Genomic DNA, 21,067 nt, shown 5'->3' with positions numbered 1-21,067 from the left:
CAATGTTGTCATTTCAATACCACACTTACTATACTCACACAGTATAAAAAGTTTTTAAACATGAAAATAAAAAGCTGCCTTTGTATTTTAGGAAGAGGTCATCAAATTTGGAAGCCCAATGTTAAGGCCACAGAGAAAAAAAAAAAAAAGCATATTATATGACTACAAATATAGATTAGGGTTAGTGTTTGGGTTATGTTTGATTTCAGGTCTGAATACTGTAGGATAACAGTACAAATTAATATTTTCCTTCCCAGAAGCTAGTGTGGATCATTTTGTCACATTGGTTTATTCAAATGAGTCAAAGGCATATTAGATCTGACACAGAAAAATATAAGAGCATAAAACATAAAAGTAATCTTTCATAAATGTTCTCAAATTTTACCAACTGCCTAAAATATCCCTGAATGTAAGTGTTTCACATAATATGCTTTTCAGGTCACCCCAAATTATTGAAAATCCTTATGCAGACACTGTTCATTATCTACAAAGCCTTCATGTCCCAATGAAAATTAAGGGCATATATGTAGACTGTCCTTTCACATGCAGGTATATAGACAGAAATGCTGAAATACACTGTATTGTAGTTAGATTCCATAGTTTATAGGTAACAGGCAGTATAGTAATCATTCAAAAAAAAAAAAAAAAAAAAAAAAAATCAGTTTGTTCTCCAACTGAAAGCAGCAGGTTGTAAAGTCTCTCTCAAGTTTTCTAGACGTCGTAGAACAGACGCACAAGGTGATACCGGATTCCAAATGCTACAGCACTCCCCAAGACCTAAGAAAGAAATATAGTAAGAACTATAATATCATTTAAATCCAACAAAACAACAGTCTCCGTTGAGGAAGCATGATTCACACAGTCTTGGAAAACCTGCATAAATGTATGATTTCTAGACTTGGAAAAGTCATGTAAATGAATAAAATCTTAAAAAGTCAGGGGCATTTTTATAATGAATATACATTTTACTAGTTATGCTAATCTCTAAAAAAGTGCGTCACATGAATGACTGGAAGAGCCATGTAAATTTGTTGGTTAAAAAGAGTGAGAACCCCTGAAGAACATTAAGCTCATAAAACTTCTGGAATCCTGAAATGTAATTATTTTAATAATTATTATTTTAGTTACTTATTTTACAGAAACTAGGAGTGCCTACAGATTAAAATAAGTTTTTAAAACAAGGGCTAGGGGGCCTTTGAATAATGTTGTGGACAATAGGATGTCTTGGAGTCAAAAAAGTTGAGAACCACTATCATATAGGGCTGATGATAATGATCTTTAGATGTTTTCTTAATGAGGATGTACAATATCACAACCTTCTTAACGGTTTTAAAACACTTTGAATTGAAATAACCGTAGTATAGCACATTTTCTCTGAACTCTATAATACATATGAGGGATTCACCTGTATTAACAGCATGATTGCAGTAAGGTTTCTCTCATGCGTAGGTCCCAGCACTTTTAGAACCAGGTTGATAAGGGTCATGTTGTTACACTCAATGAACTCATCATCTCCTTCCTGTCCTCTACGCACATCCAGAAGCCATAACATTTCTGCCACCTGCAGGATTAAAGAGGAAGTCACATTCAAACGTCATTTTATACAGGAAATGCCAAATAAGATGTGCTCTTAGATCTTTTGTTGGGAACAACATTCTTCTCAAACAAACAGTCCTAAACCCATTTATAATAAATACTGATAGTGGCATGTGTGTATTTACCTTCAGAATAAGTTGTCCTAATTTTCCTAGGTCCTTCTGTTTGAACTTGGAGTAGCTCATGCCAAGTTTCCCCGTGTCAGGCTGTAACCTGTATTAATCAGTTTTAGAAATCAAGCTCTCAAAACCATTTCATTTTGCTTTATCTATGGTGCAAATGCTTAGAAAATGCTGTTTCAATCATATTTGTAATACATATGTAAGACTTTGATTACAAATAACTCACGAGGAATAGCAAATTAGAGATTAACTAGGTGAAATTAAATTTCACTTCCAAAAAAAAAAAAAAAAAAAAAAAAGTATTTGTTATAGTATGATCTTAAAATATTAATGTAATAACCCACCTAGGCAGACGATGTCTGGGGCAGGGAATAATGTGAAACAGCTGAGGCAGGGAGTAAATGAAGTTGATGACTTGGGGGATGAAGAAAAGCAGCATGGTCTTACTAAAGTGGCCAAGTATCCCGACCACTGCAAACGTCATTCCAGCAAAGTAACAGAAAGTGTCTCCAACAAACACAGAGGAAGGGTACCTGACAGGAGGTATTCAAAGCAAATGTTTATTTTTTGTTCAAAAACAGAAGTGGTTAAGGTTCAGATTATTATCAGTGTTGATTGTCAAACTTGATAACTTATAGAGTTCAGTATTTTAAAGGCCTGTCTTAAACTAAAGCATATTCCACAGGTAAAGATAATCAAAAAGCAATAGCTTTTACAAACCAGTTGTGGTAGAAGAGGGCTAATGTGGTGAAGAAAAAGGGAATCATGAAGTACAAAGAGAAAACATGGTCATCCCTGTAGTCTCCTGAAAGAAAAATGTTAATCAAAGATTAATTTAACAATATAACGAGAGAGAGAATGTAGCTGCAGATTTATTCAAATAAACTCAAAAAATTTCAGTGAGTGCTGAACAAGAGATTAAATATTTTTAATTTGCTTAAATTGTATATTGCTCACCAAGGCTGCATTTATTTGATCAAAAAAATACAGTAAAATTGTGAAATATTATTATAATTTATATGTATTTTAATATATTTTAAAATGTAATTTATCCCTGTGATGGAAAAGCTGAATTTTTTCCAGTTTAATCCAGTCTTCAGTGTCACACAATCCTTCAGGAATTATTCTAATATGCTGATTTGGTGCATCACAGGAATAAATAATATTTTAAAATATATTCAAATAACAACAGTTATTTTAAATTGTAATAATATTTCACAATATTACAGTTTTACTGTATTTTGGTCAAATAATAAAAAAAAAAAATCTTAATTATTCCAGGTTTTTGACCAGTGGTGAATATATAAATTATGCATATTTTAAAATGGCTTAAAATTTGAATCTAGGTGGAAAAACTGATCAAATATGTTTAAAATAAGCCCTCCTCTCACCATTGAGCTCCAGTAAATTAAAGACGATGATAGAGCCAGATATGAAGAGAGCTTGCCCAGACTCAATTCCATTGATACCAGCTAAGATGTTGATGGCATTTGTGCAGAACACAGCCAACATTCCCATATACACGTAATACAGAATGCCTGAAACACATATAAAAACTGCTTAGAATATCAACAACATATCCTACATATCAAACAAAAGGGCGATAAAATCAACCTCTCTGACAGCAGACTGTCTGACCGTCAAACTCACCCAAGTCCAGATGCATCCCGAGCAGGACACGGAAAGGTTTGGGCACGACAATGACAGTGTTGCCAAAGTTAGTGAAGTAGACCATGAGGAGAGGTAGGGAGGCCATAGTGGGCAGCAGCAGCTTGTGTCTCCATCGAAGGTTCAGAACATCATCAGCAAAGCCCAGGAATATCATGCAGCAGATGGCTAACAATGCACCAATCAGTTGCACAAACTACATGGACATATCATTGATCAAGAGAAGACAAAAAAACAAAACAAAAACAAAGACAGGAAATTTTGGAATACTGTGGTGCACAAATGTCTCTGTGATGGTATCATATAGTAATACTGTTGTACTTCATTATATACCTTGCAACAGTTACCTTACATTTATATTTGGCTATGTTATTCAGCAAAGTTGTACATGTCCATAAATACATGATTTTACCACTGTTTGTATGGATGTGAAGTTTCTCAGCTATCAAGGTCATTTGAGGCTAAGATGCAAATTAGTTTGCCTTATAATTTTTTGTCTAAAAACAAACTACTGTTCAAAAGTGTTGGGTCATTAAGACTTTTTAAAAGAAGTCTGTTATTTTCACCTAGGCTGCATCGTTGCTGCATAAAAATATCAACTTCTTTCAACATAATTTTTTTTTACTGACCCCAAACTTTTGAACAGTAGAGTAAGTGATGAGCTCTTGAAATGTGTTGATTATTTATGATTAAGGAATCATTAGCTCACCTCGTTGTGAGGGAACCGTTGACACTTCTCTCCCATAAAGCACTGGAGGAAGGGGACAGGGATGAAGAGGAAGAGAATGATAAGGAAGACTGTGCCACTGATTACACCTTGTGATTCAGGTCTGGTTAATGAGGAGAGAAACAAGAGTTAAATTAAGGTTTCAGAAATCAAATTGCAATGCATACTTTTGATGTACAATATTGTAAGTAAAGAAAATCAATCACTTACACCTCTTTCTTTATGGTTTTATTTAGGTCCATGCCATAGAGTCTCGCAGATATGAAATGATCCTTAAAAGCAGGAATAAGCTTGATTGTTGCAATGCACCCCAGTGCAGACATACAACAGTTGATGATAAGAGGAAAAGCAGGAATTGGAGACATCTTCTCCATGGATTAACACGAAATAAAATTGCAATACACTGTATTTACTGTAATATATAAGTAGTTATATGTCGATAAATCTCGTGGAAAACAGCGTTTGCTTCCTGTCAGCAACATTCAGTACTTCTACGTTGTATATACATAGTGAAGCTCTCATTAATTTAACATGTTTCGAGGTTGACAAATAATTTAATTACATTTCAAATACAAATACAGACCACATTGCTGTAGACACCACCGCATAAACGCGCGCGCATAAATGACATTTGCTTCCTTTCGAACCGACCGTACTGTTTTTATTCAAAAGCACTGGATCAATGAATGGCAGGTCATTGACAGCTGGATTTCCATGAGGTAAATTGCAGGCAATCTAGAATAAGAACCCTGCCCAAATAACTACCGGTTCAGGATATAAGTTACTAGTTACTCCTCGGAATAACGTAAGCAGCTTTTACGTCCAAACGTGATAGATATGTCAGTTTACAGTGTAGGTTTGGCTTTGATCTCATCACAAAATCCACGTCTACTTCCGTCAACATAATCCGTCCGCCGACTGGTTACATTAATACGACTCGCTTATTATACACGTATAAGCTTTTGGTACGAGATCAAAAGCTTCGTACTGCAATGTTGCTAAATACACTTTAGTGACCAGGAAGGTAATTTGTCAGAGAAGCATATAAGTAACGTTATATATATATTTTTTGCCATCTTAGTTTCAGTCGAACCTTTGTAGTTGTAACACAACCGGAAACAAAAAGAGAAAAACGTTAAAGGTCCCATTTTCCGTTTAGTAACGCTGATATAAATGTAATAGTACAAAATATAATAATTTATAGAAATACCAAATACTGCTGATATTACTACTACTACAACAACAACTAATAATAATAATAATAATAATAACAAAGTCGTATTTATTATTTATTTGCCAAAATGGGATGCTGTAATCATATATTTTGATAAAATATTGATTGTATATTTTGACAGTTTCTTATTTACAACAAACATACAGAAACATTTAATTTTGAGGTGTGGAGAATTATAAGAAATGTAGGCCTTGGAGCAGGGATATTGCAGTCACCAAAGATTATGTCCACTGTATTATAATAGCAAAAAAAACCAACCCTATCTATGAAATTCTGAAAGGAACTAAAGTTTATTATATTATCTTAAAAGTATTACATTTTTCAGTCCAGCTCCCCCTCTCTGGCCGTAATGGGTGGATCTTGGAGGTTCAGCCACACCCTAACCCTAACCACATTTTAGGCCCACAGGGGCGGGACTGGACTAGACCAAGCTCCACCCATTTACGTCCAGAGAGGTAGAGCTGGACATCTTTCGGCACTTGCATTTGAGCAGCACTGGGATGGAATGTGCGCATTGCGCGTGCGCAGTTTCGGCAGCCCGAGAAGTGCGCTTGTCTCTTTAAATACGTGCAGTGCGTACGCGGTGTGGGTTTGTGTTGCTACTCTATTTGACAGCTCGACTGTTCTGTTCCTGCGCATTACCATTACAGACCGTCCGACACCGACGGTGGGAGGGGGACACATTTTCTCTTGCGTTGACAGCACTGGATATTATAAATGTGCGGTTTTATTTAGCTTGCTAAAGATTCACGAAACGGACGCCATGTACCGATCAACTCAGGTTTGATTGTGGAAGATGCTCGGACCTGAAGACTGGTGCTGGAATTACGAAGACATGATGTAGCCATTGAGCTGGTGTTCTGTAGCTAGTCAGCGTCCAAAGACGGCGTTTCTCATCTGTTCGGTAATAATTCATTTTTATTGTTTTACTTTCAAATGCTGGGGATACATTCGGCGTCGTATGCGCGTGCAGCATTTTTGTTAATCGTAGGCGCGTTTAGAGTCAGCTGAACTGACTGAACTGAGTCAGATGCCCAAAATGCTGTCTAGGTAGGCAGCTCACTGGGTTTTGAAACAGCGTTTCGAATGGTGATCAGTGAGGGGACGTAAACATACGTGGTTTGATATGAACACCATTATACGCTGTATAAGCTTATATTATCTTTAAAAAAAATGAATGTAAATGAATCGCTAGATGGGTCACGATGAGCTAGTTCGACGTTGCAATGCAGCACTGATCCAGAACACAGATGCTATAATCGTCGCTGTTCGACTGTCACTAATGTGACAGAATCGGAGCGGGTTTGTATGAGACCGGCTTCACACAAGACTAGACTGTGCAGCCGATCTGAGTTTTCTGGAAGAAGTTAGGCACTTCTCCGGTTTCAGGACAGGCATTGAATTTCACACTTTCACCGAAATGCTTAGTCGGTTTGCTTAACTGCTTAAACTTTTAAGCACAGGTGGTAATACTAACACGAGGCATGCGCTTGTAAATCTCTTTGATAAGAGCATGGCTTGTAACCCTTGCTATGGTAATCGTAGTTTGAGCGCAAATTGTGATAGTAACTACAGTCATTTTGCAATATAAGCAGTATCTCACACACACACACACACACACACACACATACATATATATATATATATATATATAGGACAACTTTGGCCAAGATTCAAGAAATGATGTAAATAGAAAAGAAACAATAGCTGATTTTCCCATCAGTGAATAAGCATGAATTTTACCTTTTGTTAAAGGCACAGTTCACCCAAAAATTCACCATCATTTATTCGCCCTCATTGTGTTGAGGGTGAATATGACACATATGACTTTTTTTCCCGTTGAGCACAAAAGGAGAATGACTGTCTTAGTAGAAAATAAAAATGAAAAAAGATGCAATGAAAGTGAATGGTGACTAAGGCTGTTCACATAGAACACGTTTTTTGACTCTGCACTGTTATTCCATTGTTTTTATATGTAAACATGCACTAGACGTGCATCTTTGGTCATGTGCATCTACACAGCATTCTAAAAATGTAGTGCTCAAGTTAAAAAAGTAAAAAACCTATAGACCTTGTGGTTTTTTTTTTTTTTTTTTTTTTCATTTTACTGCCATGCTTCTCATGTATTTAAATGCTAAAACACATTTTGAAACAATATGATAGGGAGTAAATGACTGAATTTTCATTTTTGAGTGAACTGTCCCTTTAAGATGTCAGTGTTTCCTATGAGATGTTGGTAATGCATGGCTGTATATCCCTGCATCTGGTCTTTTTCCAGTCTACTTACTCTCTGTATCTCTCTACCCTTTCCCCAGAGTTCCAACCTTCGCGAGTCAAGATTTTCAACCCTTCGTAAAAATGAGATTTAAGTGATTAGGGAGATGACGACTTTCCAGGACGTGAGCTGGCTGGTTCAGGTGGCGCTCTTCTGCGCGTCACTGCTGGTTGTACTAGCCTGGCTAGTTCAGTTCTCACTGGCGTTGCTTCGCCCTAGGTGGTGCGCCAGGGTCCAGGGCAAGAGGGAGACCCCGTGGCAGTTGCCCTTGAGTCTCACCCACCAGACACTGACGGGCGGGGTGTGGGGTTCCCTCCTGAGGCTGAGGCTGGGGCGAGATGGGGCAGGGAGTGACACGGAGGCAGGGGTCAAGGGTCTTTTGTCCTCGCTCTTTGCGTTCAAGTCGTTCAGGGAGCACTGGCAGAGAGCCTGGGTGCGGGCACTCAACGAACAGGCCTGCAGGCAAGGGGTAAGTAAATTAATTTTATCTTGATATAGCAACATATGTAGGAGGTTTAGTATATACATACGCATGTGTTTTCATTGTTGCATGCATGTTTATACATTTGTAAGAGTATTTTTAGGCTGTGCGAGTGTGTGTGGGCATAATATCATGGCCTGGCTACTTGTTAGTGAATGTGTGGGTGTGAGAGTGTCAGGGGATGCAGGTTCTTGTGTAACAACCACACACTCGCTCTCCTCGAGAAATCTGCTCTGCAGTTATGACAGGCCTCAGTCTACTGTCTCCTCTGGGCCTTTATCTCATGGAACCAAATTTGCACTTTTTTTTTTCTTAGTTAATCAGTGTAAATGAGAGTATTTTTTAATGGGGAAGATGCAGAAAATGTGATACCCTTGTTGCCTGTGTGCATGAGATGTAGTTTATATTTAAGAGTCAAAAGCCACTTTCACACATGTGAAAATTAAATTGACAAATTACATTTTCTAGCAAATGTACTGCATCTGATTCTCACATGCATTGGCTGTATGTTTTTATCCATATTTCTACCATTTACACTTTTGTGAAATGCTAAAATCGAAGAACTATCCAGGTGAATGAAATTAGTCAACAAATTACCCTATAGGTGTCTAGAATGATTTCCTTAATTCGGCGTAGACAAAGGAAAGACAGGCGTTTCAGTGACTGTCCAATTTGTACACTATCATTTGAAAGTTTGGGGTCAGTACAATTTTTAATTATTTATTTATTTAGAAGAATAAATGAATACTTTTATTCACATGTGAATAAATGTGATGTTCAAAATTTGGGTGTCTTTAATATTGTATTTTTGAAAAAAGTTATTACTTTTATGCAGCAAGGATGCATTAAATTGTTCAAAAGTAACAGTGAACACTTTTACATTGTAACAAAAGATTTGTTTCAAATCAATGCTGTACTTTTGAATTTTCTATTTATCAAAAAATTCCTGAAATGTTTCTTGAGCACCAAATCAACATATTAAGAATGACTTCTGAAAGATCATGTGTAACTAAAGACTAGAGCAAAAATGTTTTATCTACCTCAAACTTTTAAACAGTAGTTTAAATAATCACCACACAATTTTCCTTTCTGGCAGTGTTACAACAAAATGTTACATTTTGTCAACTGGTCCTGACAAGAAAACAGAAGTCTTTTAAAATTACTTAGAATACTGCAGTATTGTAACCGTTATTTATGATGATTAATATTTGTGAACGACTCAATCAGGAACTCCACAGTTCCGCAATCAAAAAAGGTCTCTTTTAACAACTGGTTTCCTCTGTAGCCCCTCGTCTGATTAAGGGTTTGTTTGAGGGCTGGTGAGTTGTGTAAAGGTCTCCACTCCTATATTTAACTGTATTTGATCTGTGTCTATATCAAAGCTTAGTCTGCCCGGTAGGTGCACTTAGAAAAAACGGCCGATGTTCATTCGTTCCCTCTCTCGTCACTTGGCTCAGTGAGGTCAGGCTGAATTTTGAAAAAATGCTTTTACTAGATGAAGTCTTTGAAGATCAGTTTATCTGAAGACTCGACATCATTTTAAGCGATGGCCATCTGCATATTTAGTCTGATGAGATATGAAAAGAATGTAGAAATGGCATTTTCACCCAACAGGCACGTCCGGTTGGGTTTTACAGTAAATGCAAGGCTTCAAGGGATTTAAACTTCAATACAGTGAACTTTGCTCCAGCACCTGAGCTATATAGAAAGTGGAAAAAAAAAAGAAGAGAAAATCCTTCCATCTCATTTCCTTACAGAGGTCTCCAGCCGATAGTTGTGCCAGTTCAGCAACCTAGTTATTTTCTCAGGTTGTCAAAGTGGGGGAGGGAAGGCTACAGAACGCAGTTATGCAATTGCTGTCCTTTATCTTAAATTTCTTCACAGTCAGTGGGTTGCTCTGGGAAAGGAGAGGAGACAGAGGCTAATAAATAACCATTTATTGGTTCGCTGTTTAATATAGGTGCTCATTTTGGCTGTGTGCCATAGCCGCATCTCTGATTGTAATGTGGTCAGCTGATCCAGAAAGTAACTTAGCGCTCCGAAGTGTAATGATTCTGCAGACTCTGTATGCGGGGTATCAGGGAGTCCTGAAGTAAGGATTTTTGCTAATGAACATCTTTAACGTTGAGAATCCCCACCTGGGAATAAGTCACAGGAGTTGATGCGATGTGTCAAATTTTCTCTGTGTGATATTTTTAGATTTAAAGAGTAAATTCACCCATTTTTTTTAAATAGAAAAACTGGTTTGATTGGCACAGGTTATGAATAGCATGGTTCTGTTCTTGATTTTGCAGTATGTGGATGTGAAAACCCTTTATTTAAGGTTTTGTGATGATGTTATGGAAGGTGCGGCCTCCATTATAAGCACTCATGGGATGATAGTTTCATGACTGCTTGTAAACATACAGGTTATATTGGTGGGGTGATAGTTTCATTACAGCATTTAAACATACAGGTTATATTGGTACAATATGTGTTGTTGTGTGATTCGAGCTAATTAAAACTAGGAGTGTAATGCTTTTGTCACCCAGCTCTTCCCAAAGTTCGTCAGACCACATTGTAGAGTCATAGAGTCAATGAGCAACGGTCACAGTTCATTGAAATTTCGCAGGGATAATTTTTCTAATCCGCGCGATCTGGAATTTTGCGCAATGGTGATTCATTTTACTACACAGATTTTCCATTTGGTTTTTCCATGCAAATTAGCTTTGTTGACCAACAGAATGCTGCTTGATTTGAAAGTGACTTATGTGTGAGCACTACTTCATGCATCACTATAATATCGACAGTGGACAGGGAACCTTTTGCTGGCAAAATTTTTCTTAAAATAAGCCTTTAGCCATTTGTTTTTTACTACAGAATTTGCCAGACTTCTTTCCAAATGCTCTATTGCATCTGTTTTTAAGATCTGTTCATCTGCCAAAACCCTTCACACAGTAGCACACTGTTGAGTTCATTTTAACTCCTATGAATTTTGTTTCAATTATACAAAGCAGTGGAGCGTAAAGAGTTTAAAATCTGAGCTGTATAGAAAAGACAGTCATGCTTTGTTTTTTTCCATTTGAATGATTTTTACCTTTTATGAAAGGAAACCATTTTATGTTCCTCTGTTCTACTCTGTTTTACTATCTTTGATAATGTAGGAGTAGAGAGAATTGGCTAACAGAGGAAAGACAGTTAACTGACAGTTAAAAGACAGTTAACAGGGAGAATTTAAAGACCTTGTGGATGATTGGACCTTCATTAGCAAGAAAAATGAATTTAGGTGTCAGTGATCAACTAGGCCTATCAATTTAATGTGCAATATCTTAATCTTCTGTGGGAATTTATAGTGCAATGAAATGTTAGTCACATGACTCTCCTTAGAGGTGACCTCCATGTGCTAGTTAAATATTCCTGTGTTAGATTGGGCTTTGGGGAGAAGTTCCCATTTTGGAAGCTTTGATCTAGAATCTTGTCTCCAAGCAGACCAGATATTTGCTCTTTCAGCATGCCGGATCTTTGACACCTCAAACTACTCGTATCAAGTTCTTTTGACCTGAAAAACCTGCCAGAGAGGTTGTTCCAGTGCTTGTGAGGTTTTTTTTTTTTTTTGTGTATGCGTGAGATTAGATTGAGCGCAAAAGAGATCAAGCAACTTTTGCCTGGCCCCTCTGAAGCCATCTGTTGACACGGCAACATGAAAACAAACACCATGGTTCCAGCCCTAGCCATGGCGACCACCTCTCAGGTTAGACATCGAAGGAGAAGAGGGAGTCAGTTGCCGCATCCCAATCCCCTACTTATACTATGCCCTAAAAGTATGTACTGTTTTGGTGAAGAAAATGTAGAAAAAGTCAGGCTAATTGACCCTTCGCCAGGAGTTTGATTGACAGGCGATCTAACCAATCATAACGCCAAATCCGCCATTTTGTCCGACAAAGCAGTCAGAGGAGTTAGCAGATTAACGTAGGTGGACTTGAACTTGGTGTGTACTGCACTGTGTACTGACGTCTTTCCGCTATTGAAACAGCATTCCTTATGATGTTCATTTATGTTTATTTGATGCTATAAATGAACAAGTAGGAAGAGATGATCGGTTCACGAGGCGCTACAGCGATCTGTCACGACACATTAAAGAGCCACAAAACGGTATTTATTGTTTAAATTTCTTTAAAAATGACAAAATTTGAAATTTGAGACTGTTTCATATCAAAAGTAACCTGTTCTGTCTTATCTATCGACGCGTTGTTCGTGTCCTCTTTGCTCCGCGATGTATTTTCACTGCGTGAGAACATGATGTGTGGCGAGAGATCGGCATGGCTTGTCGGACTATGACATAGCAACAGTAACTAAAGGGGGCGGGTCTTTGCAAACGGTCAATTTGGGACATGTTAGCTGTGTCTTATTTCGAAGGCTTCGTCCTCCGGAGGTCGCATTCGAAGGTTGCATACGTCATTGAGGCTGTATCATTTCAGAAAAGTAAGTAGGACACTCCGAATGTGACCTTCGAATGCACCCTTCTTTCACAGGAATTCGGAGGATGCATGAGGTGTATCCTTCGCTGCTACAGATAGCCCACAATTCTTTGCGTCGCTGTTAACAACCGTCATTTATTTGAAAAAAAAAATGGCAGCGTTGGCAGATGTACATGTACAGTACAAGTGAAGATGTGTTTAAATGTAAGTAGCTTCCAGCTTGTTTTTCTTAATATCCTCCTCCTTTGTCTCTGCAACAGATATCTGTTGTACATACACCTCAGCTTCTCAAGCATTACCCAAAATAAAACAAGTAAATACATTTTCTTTTCAAATTACTTTACAAATTTATAAATAATTTTAATTAATTTAACTGTTGTGAGAGCGCAATGACGCTGCCATGAACGTGTTGGCATAGCAACGTGATACTTCCTGTTTCCTTTCCTGCCCGTGTGTCCTACGAAGGACGTCTCGTTTAATTCTGGTTAAGGACACTCCGTATACCGCATCCTTCACAGGATGCGTCCTCTGGAGGATGCAGCCTTCGAAATTAAATTAAATGAGACACAGCTACTACTTCTTTAGCGGACCGCTCTGTTGATTAGTCACGTGCATCAATCATCCCTGTCAATCATCTTGTTACAGTTAAAATCCTCCAATTTAATTTAAAGTCCTACCATATTGGAGAGAAATGTATTAACTCGTTGATCTGCCAGTCGTGGTTCTTTCATGTGGTGAACTCTCCTCATGTGTTTGCATCATGATGCATTTTTAAAATTTAAAGACCAAACGTATCTTTATAAAAGTTAACAATGTTGTTGCAGATAAAATATAATGTGGATAACATTGAATAAATATTTTTACAGGTTAGATACTGATTACAGATACGCACATCCACCATGTTTGTAGTTCTGATCAAATCCTCGTCCAACGTACAATGGGTTGTCGACAGCATTTCCCTTTAGAGTGTGCATGGATCTGAATTCTAACAGGAAATAGAAGAGCATCCAGGTATCTTTATAATACTTATTTCAACATACTATGATTTGGGACACGCTAATTTAAGATGGATAGTATGCAAATTGGGACGTGTCTCTAATTCCGTGTTTCTATCTGATGAACATTTGTGCTTTTTTTTTTTATCTAATAATTTTGTAATTATTATTCAATAATTAATTATTTACAATAACAAAACTATGTAGTGAATGTGTATCTTTAACATTGTAAAGCCTGACATGAATATATATGAAATGTAGCCTAAGTCAGAAAAGTCTTTTTTAATGAAACAGTTTATTGAACCTTTAGACAAAATATTAAAAAAAAAAAAATCTAGTTTGAATATGTGTTTTTTTTTGTTGATTCGATACATATTTGGTACATCAGTCTTTTATGGTTCATATAGTATTATTCATATTATTCAGAGGCCCAAACTGAGCAAAAATATTCAAATTGATGCAGTTGCTAATATTTATATGGCCAAAAAGTAAGATGAAAATCTGATAGCTTGTAATGTAAATCAGTGAGGTCTTTATAACAGTATAGCAGCCATTTAACGAAGGGGGGAAAAGACCGATTCAGGGCTCTGTGCATATGTGTGTGCGCTTGCCTGAGGCATTGAGAGGGAAGTGCATGGATACAACTGCACCAACGAGAAAGAGTTTGTTTAATTCATCCAGATGGAACTTTGCAACTTTTTAATTATAATTGTTAGTATGAAGGTCTCCAGATAACTTCTCACTAGGAGGATTAACCAGCTATTGACCACTGGTTAATCTCCTCTGCATAATTTCATACAGGGTGGGATTTTAATCTGATTACCGGTATGCTGACTGTTACAGAGAGAGTGGGATTGCTGATGGACTGTCTATAAGGGAAGGATTATAGGGAAGATGATGAATAAAGGATGTGATCATATTGATCAGTTTTGACACTCCACAATCCAGGTTGAACTTGCTTTAGGCGTATCTGTTTCTATATTAATCAAATTAGATGGCAGAGCCTTAAAAGCAATTTAAAAAAAAAAAAAAAAAAGGATGGACGTTACGCGAAACGCACCCCAGAGAAACCTCGATGTCAACCTTAAATTTTGCTTACTTTGCTACAGTGGGAATAATGCATTGCTCTATGGTCTGTGTGCTGCAGTTATGGTCATATTTGGTCAGTTTCGGGCTACATTTCTGTGATGTGTGAGGACTGCTAAGAGGCTTTATCCTTCATTCGTTCTTTCCTCTTTCTTTCTCACCCAACACACACACACAAACTCCCTCTAGTAATCCAGGGATTTGGCTGGGGGGGGGGGATATCTGCACAGCTGGTTATATGTGGCAACAACAATAGAAGGACGTCCTCTGAGATTGTTCACACATACACACACACTTAAGTACACTACTTGCTAATAAACATTGTTTAAAAAAAAAGCACACAGCTTTTTGATGTAAACTGATTTGGATAAGTCATCTGTTTAATTTGTCACTCTGACAGGATTTACTGAAACTCTTCACTGTCTGGGGAAAGTCAACTGACCTATTGCTCTGATTTCTCCAGTCATGTTTGATTGTACACGCTTATCTTATTGAATTATTTATTACATTAAAATGTTGTTCTCTCTAGTTGTTTTAAATTGAAAATTTACAAATCTAATCATCTTTAGTTTGATTTAAAGGGTTTTTGTTTTATTTAAGTCTATTTTCTAAAATAAAACATTTAATTGAAAGGAAATATCAGGGCCATTTTTGGAGAAAAAAAAAATCAGAGTGAACAAATTGTTGTATGATGTACTGAGCAAAATAATAAATGCAATAAATGAATAACTGCTTAATAAAATATTGTCTCAATATAATATAGAACACATCTAGGTCAGCTACCTAAAGGCCAGAGGTCAAAGTTTACTGTATCTTAGGCTGCGTTCCACTTCAATTTTAGACACGCACTCGTAAACTTCCCTAAGCACTTCCCCTCGGGGGAATCCCTGCCGCCATTTTTAAGTGCGTTCCACTTCGTGAAGTGGACGAGGGAAGATTATATGGACAGCCCCTTGACCTCTTGATTTTGACTGAGGGAGCGAGTCTACTCTGATGTACACTTCATTCAGCTCTATATCCCACAATTCAACTTGATTGTGACGTCATAGCAGATCGCGCAAGTGTATGATATATATTAATTGTTTTGAGAACTAATCGTATAATAGTCTATAATATATTAATTATGTTGAGATTTAATCGCATAATACTTGCTACCTTATGTTTACAGCCAGAGTTTATACTATTGATATTTTGTTTCATTTGTGTAATTTTATTTTTCTCCAACAGCTCATATACCTATAGGATTTTATATATTTTCTCCAACAACTTATAAGCATATAGAATGGTGCATAAAACAAATTCATAAGTACAAAACGGGTTTAAATAATAATTCAGCTCCATAGTGAATTCCAAGTGATCAAGGGCTTAGTGCGTTTCATTTAAACCTTATGCATGAGTTCCGCCAGTAGCGGGCACTCATGCAACGTAAGCAATGACGCACATCCGAGTTTACGAGACGGAGGGAAGTTAGCGAGTGAAGGGCATACAAGTTTGGAGTGGAACGCAGCCTTAATATACAATACAACGCATGTCCTGAAAAAATGAAGCCAAAGCATTTTGATCGCCCCCAGGTCATAAACCCCTCCCTCTCCATGTAAACAAATGGGAAGTGCATCAAACTAAACAATCAAATTACACTTCAAATAATTTTTTTTTTCAAAGATGGTCTCTGTCATTTTAGGCAGTTTTATCACGCTGATGTGGTTCAAGTGTTTGTTTTTTTAAATAAGGTTGATTTTATTTTAAGCTATAAAACAGGGGTGTGACATCATGATTGACAGCTGTGATTGACAGCTTCTCTGAGTGAAGTAGTCACGGAGGCACCAGTGAGCTTTTTTCGGGATATGACTATGTAGATAATAGTGGTATTTATCTTATTTTAACAAGCCTTCAGTTTTACTTCAGTTGAAGTTGCACAGGCTCCACTCCGATCAACGTAATTAGCGCAAGATGTCAGCGCCATCTTGGGCCATTGGCGGCTTCACTTTTCTACAATGGAACAGAGTGAATGTGCATCTTTTTTTTTACAGTCTATGCTGTGCACAAATCCAATCCATACATTACTGTGCAGAATTTTGGGTCAGTAAGATTTTACTTTAAAAGAAATTGATTCTTTTATTCACCAAGGATACAGTAAATTGATCAAAAGTGATCAAAAGTAAAGACTTTCTATTCAGCAAAAAATCCTGAAAAAAAAAAAAAAAAAAATCATTTTCAACAAAAACTTTAAGCAGCACAACTGTTTTGATAGTCATCATTGATAGTAAGATGAAATGCACCAAATCAGCATATCAGAATGATTTCTGAATGATCAGAATGACACTGAAGACTAGAGTAATAGTGCTGAAAATTCAGCTTTGCCGTCACAGGAATAAACTAGATTTTAAAATATGTTCAAATAGAAAACTGTTTGTGAGTGTACATATCAAAGTCAAGTAGTCACAAAGAATTCTTGTTGAACACAGTCTTCAAATGATCATCACATGGTCACAAAAGAAGAACATTTGAGCTGCAGCATATAGATATGTCCAACAGATCCACTGGCTCATTGTCTTTTAGAGCAACTATTTTTAAAATGTAATTGAAATACTGAATAAGCTTCTGATTAATCATGTGGCTGAGATTGAGTTTTTGCATGTCTCTTGCTCTCCCAGCTGGCCCTTTTGGTACCGTCAATGTTCTGAGAGTTTAGCTGCTGCCAATATGGCACAGTCCTCCAGGCATGTGTGTCAGTGTCAGGATTGTCTGTGTTGAAGAGTGTGTGTGTGTGTGTGTGTGTGTGTGTGTGTGTGTGTGTGTGTTTGTGTTTGTGTGTGGCATCTGTGCATATGATGGAATGGTAGGATGGCACATTATCATGCCTGCAGTGCACAGAATAGCACACTGCATGCACACGCACACACAGGGCTCAAGGTCAAACTAGTTTGTTTATTTCTGTCTTGCTATCGCCCTTTTTGCTTCCCTTTTCTTTTTCTTTTTTGCCGGATAGACTTTAACATGTTTAATCGTGTATGGGGGGTCGTGGAATGTCTGTGAAGTGACATACTGTAATCTGGTGATTGTCCGTGTTGGTCAGCCTCTGTTGGTGCAGTTTGAATTGGCCTTTACTTTGCTTCACGTTGGCTTATGAATAGCCTGCAAAGCAGCAGGCCATACATATATCAATAACACGTTACAGATCAACACTGAAGGACTATTACAAGGCTCACAGCAAAGTCTGTGCATCATAATGTCCCTCTATTGTCCTTTATTTTGAGATGGCATTGCATAGCCTTCAGTTGTTGGCACCCAGTGATTTAGATTTTCCCTAAGGAATCTTTGGATCCCTAGTTTTGTCATCATGTTGTGTCACAGTGCCTGAAGAAGGATATTTTTGGTTGGTTCAAATGGTTGTTGTGGTGTGTTGAAAGAGGCCAGAGGGGGATTCAAGGCAAGGTGGCTCAAACTCAAAGTGACATTATACCAATGTGTCTCGGAACACATTCTGTCATCCACATAGTCTCACACATGCCTTCTTTGTATAAGACAAGCACACATACACCAACAGACTGTCAAGACCCTGTCTGAGTTTAACACGCTATGTTTAAAGAACATCTTAATAGAGAGTAGGAGGATAACATACACAAAACCATGTTCTCCATAGCAGGGGTCTCATGATCAAATTATCTGGGGCCAACTGGCGTGGTGGTGTTCTCTATTGGAGCTGGTTTAACAGATAAACAAATACAAGTGTTATATAACAAATACAAATTATATATTTTAAATATATATAAGTAATAGCACAGTTGTACACTTGGCACATGGACTCATGCAGTGCTTAGTTTGTAAATTAATAATTGCTGGATCCAAAACAACAATTAAAAGGTGCTGTGACCGACACTTACCTTACAACTTCAGTTTTCCCAGAACATAAAATGACGTCACTAAACAGTGGTAGCACAACTAAATAAGAGCATCATTCACAAGTTTCTGCATGGCCCTAACTTAGTATATTATTCTGTCACATATATAGCTATGTTGAGACCAAATATCATTCAGCTGATCAGTAATATTATCTTACCTTTGACGATGTTGCCTCTTCTATTACATCGATTTTTGACTGATCTAACTCCTGTTGCTTGTGTCTCCCGCTGTCCTGATTAGTATTAGCAGAATTGTCCAGGGGTGCAGTTCCATCTTCTCTGGATCTCTTTTGATCGTAAAAACACCATAAATTTTACTTGCGGATATGAAAAATGAAAATATGCTTGTCTTTTTGACATTTTGGCAATATTAATTTCAGCTAAGAAAGCTGATTGGTAAAAATATATATGTTGAGGGCCAATAGCAAAACATAACCTCCAAATACATCTGCATAAACCCTGTTTGCTCTCTCACATGCGCACAAACACTGTCACCATGTAATGCACTTGTTAATGCCGGATCACAAAAATCCAAAATCAGACATTTTCCGGAACAGGATCCAGCTCAGTTACTGGACTCATATCTTACTAATTTTTAGCATACTGCTTTTATAGTGTACAATCTGTCAGGATCCGAAAGTAAAAATCCCATTAATTTTCTCCAAATGGAAATTGATTTTTAATGATAACTTATAAATCTTTAAAGACAGGTCATTCTGTGAGCTCAGAGATTGTTAATTGATGGTATATGCTTTTGTTGAAGCCATCAGTCTGCATTATTAGGGCTCGAGCACCGATGGTTTGAGGACCCTATTGTAATTGCTCAGTCAATTATTATTCTTCTCCAAAATGAATTGCATTTTTGAGGGCCTAAACATGCTCGAACTCATGAAACTTTGCACAGAATTGTGAAAATTTACGTCTGATATGGGTTTCAGAATTAGGTGTGGCAAAATGGCTTGATAGCGCCACCTATAAATTTTCAATTAAGTGCCCTTCGCGCTGCGTTTCACGTACAGGTATGAAATTTGGTAGACACATGTAATACCTACAAAAAGTCTCTTGGTGCAAAATCTAAAAACCCAACAGGAAGTGAGATATTTTGAATTTTATCTGCAAAATTTGAGTAGTTTTGTATCAAAACCAGGCTTTCCATTTTATACAGTAATATCGATTGTATTCAGTATGAGGGATGGTACTGGTGTGAACGTTTATACCAGTTTAAAGGGGGGAATATCATGAATGAAACTTACAACAACAGTTGCTTAAATATTGTGTAGTCACCTAAAGGGCATGTTACACAGTTTACACAGCTTGGGATCTTGGCCTTCTACCATTTCATACAGAAGAAATGCATTTAATGCTATAGGAACTAACAATGATACCTGCTTTCAATTTTAAGTGAAAATGAAGCCAGTTACCCCGAAGCAACACCTAGAGTCCAACCAATGTTATGCCCCTTTTTACAAGATGTAATTTAAGTCTCAGGTATCCCCAGAATGTGTCTGAAAGTTTCAGCTCAAAATACCTCACAGATCACAGACCGTGTTGTAAATACCCATTTTTGAGTGTTAGCAAAAATATGCTGTTTTCATGCATGTGTCTTTAAATGAAAATGCCCCCTATCCAGAATAACGCTTCCTTCAATAGCTCCTGCCTGCATAGGATACTCTACCAAATACTAACAAAACATCTGCTTGGTTTTGATTATCATCTATATTGCGATCACGCTCAGAGACTTTGCAGTTCTTCTTCATCATGAAAATTTATAATCTGCATGCGTTAGCTATATCAATTTAAACTTTTAATTTATCGTGAGTGCACACATCTGAAGCACACACACAGAAAGCTGGCTGTCAGACAGCATGTCTTGTGAGTATTAAACTAACTTCTCTTTCATGTCTTATTGTGTTTAAACTGTCGAATACACACAACGTTATGTCAAAAAAAACACAAAGTTACCAAACACATTCGGTTATGTCTGTGAACATAAACAGCAAAAATCGCATGTGTATATTAGATCTGTGGCGCATTCCCTTCAAAAATAAAACTAATCCACTGCATCTTCATCGGCTCAGATGCTGGGAGTAAGTGAATACTGTTATGCTCACTCTTACATCCAACAGCAAAACACTTCAATTGCTTACCAGACATTCTTGTCACTACAGCTGCTTTGGCGTCGAGACAATGGCAGACAGTGTACAACTTGCTCAGGGCGGGGTCTATGCTAATACAGCAGAGTCCGTCAGCAGTCGTGGATGGGACAAAGTGATGTCACTTTGTATAGAATCTGCGAACGGCTTTTTCTGAGACGCTGCTGATGATTGATGGGGATTTAAAAAAAAAAAAAAAAGGAGTGAGTGGATTTTTAGATACATACAAGACTTCGCAATGAGTGAATGAACAGACAGGGGCTGTGTCCGAAATCGCCCCCTCTACCCTTAAATAGGGCACTATTTGAGGGGACATCCATTTGTAGTGGTGTCCGAAACCATAGTGGACGATGTTGAGTGCACTCATTCAA

General features: G+C 37.4%; 2 protein-coding genes across 5 annotated transcripts in view; one reads left to right on the top strand and one right to left on the bottom strand.

Annotated features, from left to right (window-relative positions):
- c2cd2l (c2cd2 like) overlaps positions 1 to 21,067 on the top strand; it is a 41,134-nt gene that overhangs the window by 965 nt on the left and 19,102 nt on the right. The window contains exons 1-2 of one of the 3 annotated variants that reach the window (XM_051892610.1): positions 5,903 to 6,251; positions 7,663 to 8,091. In XM_051892610.1, coding sequence (XP_051748570.1) covers positions 7,729 to 8,091 — 363 coding nt within the window. In that variant the 5' untranslated portion in view covers positions 5,903 to 6,251; positions 7,663 to 7,728. Of the gene's footprint in view, positions 1 to 5,902; positions 6,252 to 7,662; positions 8,092 to 21,067 lie in introns of those variants that run through there. The other 2 variants (XM_051892612.1, XM_051892611.1) reach the window with 2 other exon arrangements.
- Positions 271 to 5,199, bottom strand: dpagt1 (dolichyl-phosphate (UDP-N-acetylglucosamine) N-acetylglucosaminephosphotransferase 1 (GlcNAc-1-P transferase)). Of its 2 annotated transcripts, XM_051892616.1 has the most exons (10): positions 4,697 to 5,197; positions 4,324 to 4,385; positions 4,096 to 4,216; positions 3,369 to 3,582; positions 3,110 to 3,256; positions 2,439 to 2,523; positions 2,063 to 2,251; positions 1,722 to 1,809; positions 1,406 to 1,561; positions 271 to 777 (listed from the first exon to the last, which is right to left on the bottom strand). In XM_051892616.1, the coding sequence occupies exons 1-10, from the start codon at positions 4,742 to 4,744 to the stop codon at positions 712 to 714; spliced, it is 1,176 nt and encodes a 391-aa protein (XP_051748576.1). In that variant the 5' UTR covers positions 4,745 to 5,197; the 3' UTR covers positions 271 to 711. The 2 variants fall into 2 exon arrangements, with proteins under 2 accessions (XP_051748576.1, XP_051748575.1); XM_051892615.1 differs by having other exon boundaries at positions 4,324 to 5,199.

This window comes from Ctenopharyngodon idella, chromosome 5 (genome assembly GCF_019924925.1).
Source record: "Ctenopharyngodon idella isolate HZGC_01 chromosome 5, HZGC01, whole genome shotgun sequence".
Taxonomy (NCBI): Eukaryota; Metazoa; Chordata; class Actinopteri; order Cypriniformes; family Xenocyprididae; genus Ctenopharyngodon; species Ctenopharyngodon idella.
Note: the sequence above shows the minus strand (reverse complement) of the source record. Positions and strands in the feature narration are given on the sequence as shown.

What these genes read in the sequence shown, in the direction of transcription:
- dpagt1 (XM_051892615.1), bottom strand. Translation starts at nt 4,487, where the DNA reads ATGGAGAAGATGTCTCCAATTCCTGCTTTTCCTCTTATCATCAACTGT. An exon ending in GCCCTCTTCTACCACAACTG is followed by an intron (nt 2,252 to 2,438) that starts GTTTGTAAAAGC and finishes ACCTCCTGTCAG; the next exon opens with GTACCCTTCCTCTGTGTTTG. An exon ending in CAATCATGCTGTTAATACAG is followed by an intron (nt 778 to 1,405) that starts GTGAATCCCTCA and finishes TTTCTTTCTTAG; the next exon opens with GTCTTGGGGAGTGCTGTAGC.